At 37.4% G+C, this 15,167-nt stretch overlaps 2 protein-coding genes across 3 annotated transcripts in view; both read left to right on the forward strand.

Moving 5' to 3' along the window:
• The window catches only part of Pdzrn4 (PDZ domain containing ring finger 4), a 179,172-nt gene that overhangs the window by 110,233 nt on the left and 53,772 nt on the right, over positions 1 to 15,167 (forward strand). The gene's annotated exons all lie outside the window — the stretch shown is intronic.
• On the forward strand, positions 13,618 to 14,427 carry LOC123453213 (CGG triplet repeat-binding protein 1). The gene has a single exon (XM_045153731.1). The coding sequence runs from the start codon at positions 13,854 to 13,856 to the stop codon at positions 14,355 to 14,357; it is 504 nt and encodes a 167-aa protein (XP_045009666.1). The 5' UTR covers positions 13,618 to 13,853; the 3' UTR covers positions 14,358 to 14,427.

Here is a 15,167-nt window from a genome sequence, read left to right on the forward strand (position 1 = left end):
CCAGACTGACCTGGAACTCACTGTGTAGACTCAGGGTGGCCTCAAACTCATAGCAGTCCACCTACCTTTGCCTCTTAATTGCTGGCATTAAAGGCATGTGCCACCTTGCCTAGCTGTATTTCCATTTTCTTGTTGAACTTTCATAGATTGTGCTGTGGAAGTTTTTCTTCTGATGTTTCAGAAGCAACAAACAGAATCAAGTGAATTGCAGGCTGTCTGTGTCCATGGAGCTCTGATAGATGCACTCTTTAATAAAGAACTTTGGATATTCAGATTATATGTCAGAACATGCTCAAACACCAATTGTGCAATGATTTTGGTACCTTTGAAAAGACCTAGTTATAATAAATTGAGTGAACAAAGTTGGTCTACCTTATGAATAGATAGATAGATAGATAGATAGATAGATAGATAGATAGATGATGGATGGATGGATAGATAGATAGATAGATAGATAGATAGATAGATAGATAGATAGATAGATATAGATATCAAGGAGCTTTTATCCCATGGATTTTTGACTCAGTAAACAAAAACAGCTAACTAGCTAACATATAAACACATATTTAGGTTGCTATATCAATATACTAACAGCTTCCTTCAGAACCATGATAGACAGGTAATGCTTCTTTGGAGATGCTATAGACCATGTGTCCATGTTATGGTGACTCTGGGATGTTAGGGACCTCTATGGAATTTTAATGACACCAATATTTCACCAGGACCTATCACCACTTTCCCCAAGAAAAATAGTTGACTGGGCTTAAAATTTCCCCACAGTGCTTCTGAAACTCTCAACAGACCTGTCTATGTTAAAAGACTCTCAGCTTGAAATCTGCTCTTTTAAAAAGAAAGAAAGAAAGAAAAAAGGAAAGAAAGAAAGAAAAAAGAAAAAATAGTGACACTTGTTCTCTCCTTCAAAATGACCAATGATTTTAATTTGATACTTGACAGAATAAAATAAAAGTATCAAAATTTAAACAATGAACCTATCCTAAGAAGCAGGGTTTCCCCTGACACTGCGTACCACTGAATACTAGGCTTCTCCTCTTATTTTCAATTTTGTTGATTTTATTTTTTATAGAGCTAGTGAAAATTTCAATGAAATAAATCATAAATATCCCTTAGAAAGCCAGAGGGAGTCCCAAATCTAACCTCTACCAAAAACAATTTAAAGAGAAAGACTCAGAAAAATCTCATGATCTTCTCATTCCTAATGAAGATATGTTCACCAGTGCTCAAGTGCAAGGAAGAGGAAGAATTTCCCACAGGATTTGACATTAGCTCTTAAAAGTTCTATCTGAGGGAGTCAGAGCCAGTAAGTGAAATTTTAATAGTATCAAACATCCCATTATAAGCTAAGCAAATAATGTAAGCAACATTTTTACACCTCCAATGTTCATCAAGAACACAGTGAAGTAACATCCCCTCAAGCCTGAAGTTAGTAATCCCTTGTGTCCATTGTCATTAATGGAAGCAAAAGGAATTTTGAAATTTAAACTTAGATTAAAGGTGGAAAGGAGGGGACAAGTATTATGTCAGTGTTCCATGTACATGTAAACTGAAAATCAAACACTTGGACCAGTATCTATAAATACAAGTGAGAATTTAGCATATTAACTTTCTCTTGGCAATACATCTGCAAAGCTAAAGGAAACCATTGTGCAGTACTAAAATGTATCATTTTGTGAAATGTATTTCCTTGCACTTAATCCATGTAAATATATACAGAATAGTTGTGAGAATTTCAGTGTATAATATCTTTGCTATATATAGAATAGACAGTTAAGAAGCAGACAGCTTTTCATTGAGCATACACACAAGAGGATCTCCACTAAGTAGACAGCAGTCATATTCTTTGGATTCTTTGTATAACTTCATGTTTTGTGATGTTAACTTTCAAAATATTCTCTCCAGTGTACATGTGTAGAGATATAGAGATATTTTTCTGAGATTAAGGACAGAATTTTATCAGCCTTTAAAAAAAAATCATTGTATCACTTTGCCTGCTCAAGAAATAATTTGGTGATATTTATGTTTATACCCATAAATTAGCAATGTTCTCAACTTTGGTTAGATAAGCTTCTTTTTGCAACTTGAAATAAATACTGGGAGACTCAAAACTATCAAGGTGCTGAGAATAAATGATTTTGAACATCAGTGCTAATAAGGCACCTGCCACATACCCTCCGAGGCTCACAGAACAACATGGAAAAAGGGGTAGAAAGACTGTCAGAGTCCGAAGATGGGGAAGAGTGCTATGTAGCACTGTCTTCTGGACATGACATGGCTGTTGCTGTATTCATGACTTCATAGCCATTGTCATTACCTGCACAGGCACTGTGTAATACTGGGCCCATCATGGATGGTAGAAAATGACAAAAAAAATATATATATATCAAAGTAGAAAAGAGTCTAGTTGGAAAAAGAAGGGATCAGTGGAAGGGGGTGATGAGAGTAGACAAGAGAAGGTAATAGGAGGGGGGGACTGTGACCAAATTACTTAATCTACAAAAAAGAAAAGAAACCTTTTTAATGAAGGACAAAATGAAGATTCCATAACTGCAGCTGCCATACAGATAAACTTGTGAGCAGCTCAGTTCCTTTCCTCTATTCTATATGTTTGAAGGAATTGGGGGGCTGCCTTGCAGGGACAATAAATATAATCTCCCTTTCCATGAGGTGGAGGTGCTTATTCTTGGAGTTGGGAGTTTTAATCCCAGTGTGGTCTTATTGTAGTAAACACTTCTAAGGAAAGGGCCATAAGAGTGAATAAAACCTTATCTTTATTAGCCATGATGGTATACAATCATAGAATCTCATACATGGTATATATTTGAAATATTATTTAGCCTACCTTTGTGCCTTCTTCATAACTTCTACACCAAGAGGTCACTTGACACATGTGGACAACCTCAGATAATCAGTCCCTGTGCAGGAGACCAGTGCTGACTGACAATCTCTGACACATAGAGTTTTTCCTGTCAAAGACTGTTATAACCAATGATGAAAGGACTCAGTTTAGTTAAAACTCATACTTGACAAAGAAGCCATTTGTTACTTGTTTAATATGTAAAATTGTAGATAAAAAATAAAGTATGAAAGAGTACAATATATTGCATTACTTAATTCACTAGATTAGTTGCATATCACCTAGCTCCTTTTACAATTGTAAATGAGATATCTAAATTAATTTAAAACCATTTGTTATTGGAAAGATGAAATTGTCCATTGAAAAATACATTTGTGGAGGTTTTTTATTACTTTCTCAATCTCAATGAGTGTGATAGGTTTGTTTAGGAGATTAATCTGCTCTGAGTTTAGCTTTGATATATGGTATGTGTCTAGGAATTTATCCATCTCCTCCACATTATCCAGTTTTGTGCAGTAGAGGTTTTTGAAATAAGTCCTGATGATTCTCCCAATATCACTTATGTCTGCTGTGATCTCTCCCTTTTCATTTCAAATTTTGTTAATTTGAAACCTCTCTCTCTCTCTCTCTCTCTCTCTCTCTCTCTCTCTCTCTCTCTTTTTCTTGATCAAATTGGCCAGGGGTTTGTCAATCTTATTTATTTTTTCAAAGAACCAGCTCTTCGTTTTGTCAATTGTCTTAATTGTTTGCTTAGTTTCTAATTCATTAATTTCTGCTCTGCTCTTAATTATTTCTTTCCTTCTGGAGCTTTTTGAGTTGGATTTTTCTTGCTTTTCCAGTGCCATTAGGTAAATGGTTAGGTTATTGATTTGGGGTTTCTCTGTCTTTGTTATGCAGGCATTTAGTGCTATGAATTTTCCCATGAGGACCGCCTTCATTATGACCCATAAGTTTTGGTATAATGTGTTCTCATCGTCATTCATTTCTAGAAATTTTGCAATTTCTTTTTTATTTCACCCACTATCCATTTATTGTTTAAAAGAGTGTTGCTCAGTTTCCAGGAGCTGATGGGATTCTTGGTGGGTCTTTTGTTGTTAATTTCTAGCAACATAGCATTGTGATCTGATAACATTCAGGGAATTATGTCAATCTTCCTAAATATATGGAGGCAGGCTTCGTGACCCAGTATATGATCTATTTTAGAGAATGTTCCATGGGCTGCTGAGAAAACTGTGCAGTCTGGTTCACTTTGTAGCCCAAGCTGACTTCAGAATCACTGTTCATCTGCTTGTCTCCTGAACACTTGAATTATAGTTGTGTATTCCCTGTTATTTTTCTAAATAGATTGTCTTTCTTAACTTAAGCAGTCTCCTCCACTTATCTTTATATCACCAGAAGAGCCTAGAATGTGCCTTGCACACATTAGAGCCTCAGGAGTCTTTGCAGGATGTGTGAGCACTACTCTTATTTTGAAGTATCCTGAAAACAATGTCAAAGTGATACATTGGAAGAAGGCAATGGAGAACAGAAGCTTGAAATAAAGAATAAAAGTTTTGTTTTCCACATAATATTACAGTTAGACTAACACCTAGAGGTAATGGGGTTTTATCAGACTTCAGAGTAAAAGGATTGAGCATTTATTTATCATCTTAACAAAGATGTGTGTGCTTCACACAAAAACTATAAACTGGTGAACTGTTACATAGAAGCTCTAGTTTACGTCACTGTGGAATGCCCAGGGTCCAGTTTCATTAGGATAACCCTATGTCCTGCATCTCTCTGAACAGTTATGATATATAGCTGACAACTCGGTGCATTATGAGTGTCGCCACCTTTCACATTCGAAAATTATCCTCCTTGTCCAACACATTGTACGTTCATCGTCATTTTTATACTTTCCAGACATTAACTAAGGCTTATCTAAGTTTTTAATCACCTGCAGTATCCTAATATTCCAAGTACAAGTGACTTGGTACTTTTTGATTTTAATATCCAGATTTAATTAAGTTGAATTATTTCTTTAGGTTATGAGCTTCTTTTTAAAGGAAAAATGACTAAAAGGATACAAAGTTGATATTAATCATCAAAATAATTATAATTGTTTTAGCTGTATTACTGTAGGAAATGAGAGTACCGTTGTGATAAATTTGTTCATGTTATTTTATAAAACAAACATAAATGAAATCTACATTTCCCCTTGCTGATTATCACAACACCAACCTTTATTTCCAAAGCAAACAATGAAGAGCAAACTAAACCTTTCAAGTTAGTTATTAAGGTAACCATGGGCACATGTACTTTACCAGGACACAAAGATTCCTTACATTGCATATATAAATGTTATCAAAATGCTGACATTCCATTTTTATTTGAAGATATTCATGATACATAGCCCAGGGATTTTCTTGCATTCCTGAAAGCTGTCTGTGAAAGGTTTTGTTTAAGGTGAACATTTGCATATCCTGCCATGTTTTTTCACTGACTTTTCTTATACTTTCAAAGAACTGTTTTCACAGTGACAGAATAAAGGTTGTCTTCTGCACTGTGAAGCGAATGGCATACCAGGATTCCAGTGTCCTTTCAGAAGCACGTGGACTAGCAGAAGGAGCCCAACAAGGAGTGTGGTTCCAGCTCTAGCTCTGTTTCTTAGATGGGCCTTGGGAACCACTTTTGAGCCCTGCATCTCCATGTGTAAGCTTGTTTGTAAGCCAGTGTTGGTGATGGAGATGCTTATGAGCATCTGCTTCTCCAATGCGTCTCCTGGAAGCAAACTGAGACAAATGAATGGTCAAATCTTTTAAAATTTGTACAGCTCTTTTAATATTTCACACATAGCTGCCTCCATGTTAGGGGTTTTACAGGGAAGGCACAAACTCTTATGATCTTTCACTACTACCATATTGTACCAAAATGAGAAAAAGTATTGCATCCCTCCACCTGATAACATCCTAGCTTGTGGATACATATTCATCAGCATTCACCATTTACTAAATAATCAAATCTAATGTAGTTTAATATAAACAAGAGAACCTTATAGATAACATTTCATAAGCCAATGATTACACCACATTCATTGTATCCACTAGAGACCCCAAATTGAAAAAAAAAATGTAATGTTACCACTTTCAGTTGTACCACCTGAGATGACTAGAGCATTTGTGTGCATAACTCTCTTTTATGTGCCTTGTATTTTTATAATACAATCTCACCATTTTTCCAGATATTTGTATTCTTTTCCTATTTAATGCTTGCTGTCTGTCCACATTTCAGAATTATCTTGATAAGGAAAGTTTTCCAGAAGTAAAATTGTTACACCAGTATATATAAATAATTTTTAGCATCTCAGAAAAATGTGTATTGAAAAATTCTTTCCCAAAAATATCCTCACAAGTAACAGATGGGAGTTATCTTGCAAATATTCCATGACTTTAGCCTTATTTCCTTTACTATTATATACTTTAAGAAAACAAATTTTAAGAGGTGAAGAATGATAGAGCAAGGATGGTCAGTAGTAGTAACATGAGATAATGTTGGAAAGCTAATATTCTGTTGAATAGTACAATGACTAAAGAAAATTATAATGCAGTATGTATTTAAAAAACAGGAGAAATTAATTTGATATTACTAAATTCTTGAGATAGATAGGCTTACCCTTATTTGAACACAGATCAATATATGCACATATGGAAACATCACATGCCACTGTAAATGGGTATACTGTGTCAATTAAGACATGAAAAATCATTTTTTAATGCTTCGATTAAATATCCAGTGGTTATAATACAGTTCAAGAGTAGTCAGTGGAGTAATATGACAGATAATATTTCATCTGCACCTAGTTCCATCTCAGCTGTATCTTCAAATACAGGTCACAGCACAAGCTTAATTAAAACCATGAAGTGAATATTGAGGGACTCAAATTATCAAAGTGTGAAGGCATTTTAAATGAATTCACGATTTGCCTCTGAAATTAGGCATGCATCTTTCCCATATCTGCTCTCCTGCCCTGCTGTGTTTGGTAGCTGCGTAACATGCCCAGCTATTTTGTGAGTACCAAAGCATTTATCCCGTAGCTAGACTCTGAGGTGGATACTTTAGAGAATACCTCTAATCCTTATGACAATGCTAATTTCCTAGGTAAAAGGCCATAGAGAGGCTAGAAAGAGGAAAGTAGCCTTGATTCCTTCCTGTAATCACCTCCACAGCCAGGAAGTCATCACAGTTCTGAGTAGAGAAACTTTGAGGACATCCCTGTCCACTTCCTCCTGGGCAATAGTCTTTTCTGTCTTCCTGCTCTTTTGTCCCCCTTCTTGGTTGTTGGCACCTGTGCCTTTATCTACGTGCTGTATTGTATGATTATTGTTTGTTCTCAGTTTGAATCTCCCCAAATCTCTGACCTCCTTCAGCACGAGATATCTTGTCTTATGCATCTCTCTTCCAAGTGTCAAACACATGCTAGAATGACCAAAGCAATGACTAAAACTTAAATGTAAGTACTGGCTAACAAATCCAAGGAATAAATATTTAAGGGGACTTAGAGCTGAAACTTTTTAGTTGTCTTCATTTTTCCTAAGAGTTGGTGGTTATTCAAATTAAATCTTAGGAAAAATTATATTTTTACTTGAAATTTGAAATTATTATGTAGTGTTCCATTGAACATCCAACAAAATCATTCATGCATACATACTTAATAAATAAAGAAAAATAAAAAAACACACTCATTGCAGCTCAGAATTTTGTGGAAGAGCCACAGGTTGAGACATCATATCTGAGTTATTTTTCGCCTGTCCCCCACAATATCTGACTATTGCTCTCGCAACGCCTAACCCAAAATCCCATGGGGAAGAGCAGCAACCTCATGGAGGAGGGTCCCTGATGGAATATGGGCAAGGACAAGAATAATAATGTGTTTCAAAGGGCATGTTTATGAGTAACTAGAGGATATTCTGACAGCTGTTGAGCCTTTGGAAAGCCAGGAAGTTCATAATCACTAAAAATTATTTTTTATCCTTTGATTTACAGATGGATATCCACCAAATAAAGACAGTTGTAAATCCTTTCCACAAAAAGTAAATGTATCTTAAGAATGCATGGGTGATTCCCTAAGTCCAGTCCCCACTATGTGTTTTAGTTAGGAAAAGTGAAATATCTTTGTTTGATATGGAGAGAAATTAATAAAAATATCTTACTCAAAGTGAAAGTAAAAAAGACTCCAATTTTCTGTTCTCTTTCCAATGGCCTAGAGAAAAAGCATTTTCCACTGGTCATGATATTTTGTGTTCACTTGAAGATCTACATTTTTCAGATGAGATGCATTGGGATCTTTCCTCCTTCAAAGTTTCTTTTTAGTAATACAACCTCATGCAATGAGATAGGGTAAGTAAACAAGCTCACACCCAGAGTAATTCAGACAGATGGCTTCACTGACTACACTTTTGGCTCTCAAGGAGACAGGTCTAATCATTTGGGAAAACAGACTAGCCACGTCATAGGCAAGTTCTATTGTTCATGTCTGCCCAAAGCTGAGAAAGCCCTATGTTCTCTCTAAATTTCAGAGAATAGTTTTGGGGTCATTATCTGTTACTTTTCTTAACTATATGCATAAAATAGCAATGCAGTATAGGGTTCCTAAATGTAGTAATTCAAAGTGGGCAATTATGACTGGTATTAGCTCCCATGCAAAAATATCTAGATTTTCTAACATCAAAATTACTTTGTTCATATTCCAACTGTATGAAATAAACTCCCTCCATTAACAACTTGTTTAATGCAACTGGAGATGACTTGGTGATTAAAGGGGCTTGATTGCAAATCCTCCTGGCCCAGGTTCAATTCCCTAGCACCCAGATAAAGTCAAATGAAAAAGTGGTGCAAACACTTTTTTATTTATTTTTTTTTGTAGGGTTAGGAGGACTGACCCATCTATGAAAACACACATGTACACAATTCTTTTTATTTTTATTATTAAAAATATGCTTTGTATGGACATATCATATGTTAGTTCTTTTTGGCACCATCATTTCCTTCCACCCTAACCCTAATCCACTGAGGGCCCACTTTAGTGGGGTTGCTGGTATTTCCCATGGGGCTGTGACTTATGCATTGTAAAAGCAGAAATCAGTCATGGGGTGTGCCTCTGAGTATAACCTCCAGACCTGTAGTTCTTACAATCATTCTGCCCCCTCTTTTACAAAATTCCCTGAGCCACAGTGGATGTATTTTAAGTCTATTTCAGTGTTAAGCTCTTAGGAGTTTCTGGATTTCTGCTTTAGTATGTGTTGAGTATCCTCAGCATCTGTTTCCATTACCCTGGTGCACATTATCAGGCTCACCATGGAGACAGCACTCTTGCTCATCTCACAAAACCTCTGTGGTTTCACCTGGCCTTGGCTGAAGTGTGGGGCATGATTTATCTCATTGGGTCTGGATACATTCTGTAAAAGAATATTCTCCAATTGAAAATGAAGTCAGCATAGTTTAAATGGTATAAGCATTGTTAATTTAGGGAGATTTTGAAGAATGTAACCCCTAGTTTGGCTAAAGACTAGAGAGAACTTGTCACTGGAGACCATAATCTTGGTCTCCATAGGTTTTTGACCTAGTTCTGGCTATGGATTCCTTTCAACTGAGCATATCTCTTAGCCAATCAGAAAGCTATTGGTTACACACTAAGGCTGGATATTGCACATGTGTGTATGTCTTGTCAGGCTGGTGCTTTTTAGTAGCTGTGACCCCTGCTTCTTCACAACATTGTTGGTCACTTTCCCCCAGTAGTTTATGTAGCATTTTCCAGCACTATATAGGCTAACCATCTTGGGACCTGCTCCCTTCCATATTCTATTCAGGTCTCTCAGTGTTTGGCAGCAGTGTTCTGACACACATCATTATTATCAACATAGAAGTTATACCTGAATGCAGTAGTTGGGATACAAAGTGTCCCCCATAGCTTCCTGTGTTTGTGATTAAGCCTCATACTTGATTCCCAGCTGGGGGAAATTATGGAGGTAGAATCTTTCTGGAGGCAGTGTGTCAGTAGGAGTGAACTTGAGGTTTATTAGCCAAGCTTGCCAAAGCGAGCTAGCTCACTCTTACTGTTTTCTGCCAGCTGCTGTGTAAAAAATGATGCCCACCTTCTGCTCAGCCTCAGCTTTCCTTGCTAGGATGAAGCCTCCTCTAAAACTGTAAGCTGAATAAAGCCTTTCCTCCCATCAGCAACTTGTAGTCAGGTGCTTTGTCACACCAATGAGAAGGTATCTGCAGCACCAGGTATATTTTGGATCAGTCACAAGTGGGCTTAAATCTAACTCCCCTGCTTATTGCTTGTGTGACCCTTCTAAACTTTGACCTTTGTGAAAAGAAGATAGGATTAATAAAATATATTAAGAAGAAAATAATATATGAAAACATGTGTTACATGAGCTAGCACTGTGTGTGTGTGTTTGTGTATGTATATATACATATATTTTTAGGTATATGCTCATTGCATAACCCTGACTAAAGAATGCATTTTAGACTTCACACCTAGTGGAAAGATTTCTCTCATGTTACTGAGATGAAAATGCTTGAGACATGGAAATATGTAAATAGGAATGTCCCAAAAGAAAATGGACATAGAGCTAGATCTGAGTATAGAAGAGTTCATTGGGGAGCCAGGAATGTTAGCCTTTATGTGGTAATTGGAACCACAACTTCACATACTTCTCAACAAGTAGTTAAGATGCATCGAGTTCATATAAAAGACTATCTCAAGCACTAAAAATAGAAGCCAACAATGCAACATCACTGCTTTCCTGGATTTGCATTCAAAGGGGGAATAAAATACCAATTTTTAAGTAAGAAAGTTTCAGATGAAGATAAGTGTTAAGAAGAAAATAAAGTGAAGTGCCAGTGTAGGGAAACTGCAAAGGCCACTGTGAACGTTGAGGAATAGAGAAGGGAAGAAAAAGCATCACCCATGGAAAGATTTCAGAGAAGAATCAACACATAATCTGTTTCAAAGCACTAGTATATGTGGACCTTGAAGAGGTAAGCTTGATATACAAAGAGCTATGCTTATTTAATGTATATAATTTGATGTACTTAGAGATAAGATGTATTAGTGAAGCCATCACCACAATGTAGACAAACAAAATCAGTGAAGTTTCAATGTACTAAATTCCCTACAAAAGTTAGTTTAGTTTCTATACAATAAATGATATGAGAAGAAAATCAAGGAAGCAATCCCATTTATAGTAGTACAAAAATATTAAAGTATTAATAATAAACAAACAATATTAGAGACTTATATAGTAAAAATTATAAAACATTGATCAAATAAATTAAGGCAGACAAAGATAATTGGAAAGGCATTCTGGTGCAGGGTTTAGGAGTTAAGCAGAAGTCTCCCAAACTTATAAATCCTAATTTTGGGTCCTTATCCAATTTAACAAAGAATTGACAAAAACAGACTCAATAAGGATAAATTATGAATTATTGAGTTTATTTAGGGAGAACTCATAAATTGTAAGGTTTATTTAAAGGAAACTGGTTTAGGAAAAAGCTGGAGCAGAGTCACTAGCATTTGGAAGACAGGAAACACTCGTGTGGAAGGCAAAGCATAGTTTATGGGGCCCATTTAAGACAAACTGAGGTCTAGGAAAAGGCTGGAGCAGAGCCTAAAGCATGTGGTCCCACAGGCTAGAACCAGAGTAAAAAGGAAAGATTCAGAGATTAGGAAAAGGTTTCGTATGCAAGGGAGAAATTATCCCAAATCATAAAGCACGTAGAAGGTAAGCAGAAAACTACCCAGGCCAAAAACAATGCTGGGTAAGGGAGAGCCAGACTTACATGAATTCAGGCAGAGATCACAGGGCAGAACGAGGGTAGAGGCCAGCATGGAAAAGCCTTTATAGTCGATTGAAAGATATATTCTTTCATTAGACTTAGGTATGTAAGGGGAAGACTTGATTGGTTTGCAGAATCAAGAGGCTGACCCCAGAGGCTAGTCCACCTACGTAATGTGATAAACTGTGGTGGCACCAGGGGTACTGTAGCTGTTGTGGATTAAACCGCATCAGACCCAAGTTCCATTCCTTCCAAGAGGGGATGGCATATTCTGGTTCTACCTTTGGGCTTCTGTCCCTAACTGAAACTTACTAAAAGAAGCTAGATTTCTCCTGAGTCTCCTTCAATCCCATGATCATGGACTAAAAGAACTAGCATTTCTAGAAAGTGCATATGACCTAAAGCAATCACTAGCAATATCCCAGTGACATTTTTAAATATTTCTATTTTTTTGTTTATTATTTATTTATTTATTTGAGAGTGACAGAGAGGAAGAGGCAGATAGAGAGAAAGAGAATTGGCATGACAGGGTCTTCAGCACTGCAAATGAACTCCAGAGCATGTACCCCTTGTGCATCTGGCTAACGTGGGTCCTGGGGACTCAAGCTTCAAACCAGGGTCCTTAGGCTTCACAGGCAAGCACTTAGCCACTAATCCATCTCTCCAGCCCCCAGTGACAGCTTTGTACTAAACTATTTTAATTCTACTCTAACATTATGAGGTAGTAATTACAATAGCCCACATTTGCATATAAGGAGACTGAAGCAAAAACACAAATTAAAAAAGGTCAAACTTGAATTATTGTTGGTTAACAGAATTTTGGATGGTCATCACATTAAGGCAGCCTGGGTCCACAGCACTTGCTCCTCTGTACAAAGAGAAGGCATACATGCAGAGTATAAAGGCCCCAAGGAAAGAAGGAAACCAGAGTCAGGCTAGAGAGATAGCTTAGCAGTTAAGGCATTTACCTGCATAGCCTGAGGACTCATGCTCAACACCAGATCCCAAGTAAACAGAAGCACAAGATGAAACCTGTTCAAATTTCACATATGCACAAGAGGGCACACACATCTAGAGACTGGTTTCAGTCTCTCTCATACACACACTATCACTCTCTCTCATAAAAGTGTATGCCACCATACCCAGCAAAAAGAAAAAAAGAAACCAGAGTCCACTGGAGAGTAATTTATAGAAAGCAGACAAGAATTTAGGGAAAGATCACCAAGGCCTTTGAAATTCATAGCACTAATGGAATTTTTTCCAAGTCCACTAGAAAGATATTAAAGGTATTTAAGAGGGGTGTGGCAAAATCAAACTTTAAAATACTACTGTTTTTGAAATATTTGTGGCTGGAGAGATGGTTTAGTCCTTAAGGCACTTGATTGCGAACCCTAGGAATGCATCTCCAGGTCCCAGGTAGCCAGACACACAGTGACACAAGCATGCAATGTCACACATGCACACAATGAGGTCTGGAGTTCATTCACTGCAGCTGAAAGGCCCTAGCATGCCCATTCTCTCTGTCGCTTTCTTGGTCTCTCTTTCTTCTTCTTTCTCCATCTCACTCTCAAAAATAAACTAGCAACAATAGTAGTAATAAAAATAAAATATTACTTTGGGGCTGGGGAGATTGCAGTGGTGAAATGTACTTATTTGCAGGCCTAATGGCCCGGATTGGATTCCCCAGTACCCAACTAAAGCCAGGTGCACCAAGTGGCACATGTATCTAGTTTATTTTCAGTGGCAAGAGTCCCTGGCACACATCATTCTCTCTCTCTCTCTCATAAATAAACATTTTAAAAAATAAATAAAATATTACATTGGGTGTCCTATGGAAATTAGATGGTCATGTTTAGTAAGGACACAATAAAAAGTAAAGTGAGGTGTCTTGTCCAATTCCCCTCACCACGGCCTCAATCCCACCGTTCCGAGGAGCTACGCCTACCGAAGTATAGGCATGACTTCCCGGCGCCGCAGGGAAAACCGGGTGCAAGCCCAGAAACTCTTCCCCCACCACCACTTGTTGAAAATCTGATTTCAAGGCGTTTCCCGCTTGGAGCAAACGGAAAAGTGCCTGGGTTTGCGCTGGAGAACCTTAAGTATCAAAACAAACAAACAAAAAAACTGGAAACTAATTCGAACCTTACTCAAAGTCAGAATGGAACGATTTGTAGTAACGGCACCACCTGCTCGTAATCGTTCTAAGACTGCTTTGTATGTGACACCCCTGGATCGAGTCACTGAATTTGGAGGTGAGCTCCACGAAGACGGAGGAAAACTCTTCTGCACGTCTTGCAATGTGGTTCTGAATCATGTCCGCAAGTCTGCCATTAGTGACCACCTCAAGTCAAAGACTCATACCAAGAGGAAGGCGGAATTTGAAGAGCAGAACGTGAGGAAGAAGCAGAGGCCACTCACTGCGTCTCTCCAGTGCAACAGTACTGCACAAACAGAGAAAGTCAGTGTTATCCAGGACTTTGTGAAAATGTGCCTGGAAGCCAACATCCCCCTGGAGAAGGCCGATCATCCAGCAGTTCGTGCTTTCCTGTCTCGCCATGTGAAGAATGGAGGCTCCATACCTAAGTCAGACCAGCTGAGGAGAGCGTATCTGCCTGATGGCTATGAGAATGAGAATCAGCTCCTCAACTCACAAGATTGTTGACAAGGAGGTTATCACCATTGTGATCAAGATAAATAATGTGGAGTATTAAAGTTAACGTGTTGATTGTGTAGTTCATTTTTATATTTATTTCATTTAAAATCATGTGATATGGAATAGTTTTGCAATGTGTATATAGTTGCAGGTAGAAAGAAAATAAGACCTCACTGCAAAACTATTAATTTTAGTCACCAGTGGTATAAAGCAAAACTTAGGTATAGAGTGTACCTGATGGTGATCTTTAAAATGGATGGTTTTTCTCCTGAGCGTGTGCATGGAGGAATTGCCCTGCATTTTTAGCCCGTTGCCATGTATGAATATTCTTATGAGGTTACTTAGTTATTCGGATTGAAGAGTCTAGCCTAGGAAATTGAAGCTGCTGCCACGACATAGCACTCACAGTAACTTAAAGGAATTACTCTGACTAGAGGACCCTCTTTAAAGTGGAAGGGAAGGTAGAAAATGTTCATTTAGCTTGAGATCCATAAGGGAATGTACAAAAAGGTTCTTACTGCTTGAGATCCCTAGGAAAAAAATTACTTCATTTCAAACTGTTAATATGTATTTCACTTCACTCTCCTTCACTTCCTGTCTCTCTCTCCCTTTTAAAGATGTACTGTTTTTAGTAGCAGCTTCAAGTGACTGAAAGACTAAAGTGGAGGATTTTGCAGTGACAAGATTTTAGTCTTACAATGAACACAAATTTTTGAACAGTGGCTTTCATATTAAGCATCATCTTGGATTTGCAAACTTTTTCATGTCTTGGTGTTAAGGCTATGGGACTGATCTTTTAAATACTGCAATTGAATTTCC

The sequence above is a fragment of the Jaculus jaculus genome, chromosome 6 (genome assembly GCF_020740685.1).
Source record: "Jaculus jaculus isolate mJacJac1 chromosome 6, mJacJac1.mat.Y.cur, whole genome shotgun sequence".
Taxonomy (NCBI): domain Eukaryota; kingdom Metazoa; phylum Chordata; class Mammalia; order Rodentia; family Dipodidae; genus Jaculus; species Jaculus jaculus.

Coding starts and splice junctions, on each gene's coding strand:
- LOC123453213 (XM_045153731.1), top strand. CDS start 13,854: ATGGAACGATTTGTAGTAACGGCACCACCTGCTCGTAATCGTTCTAAG.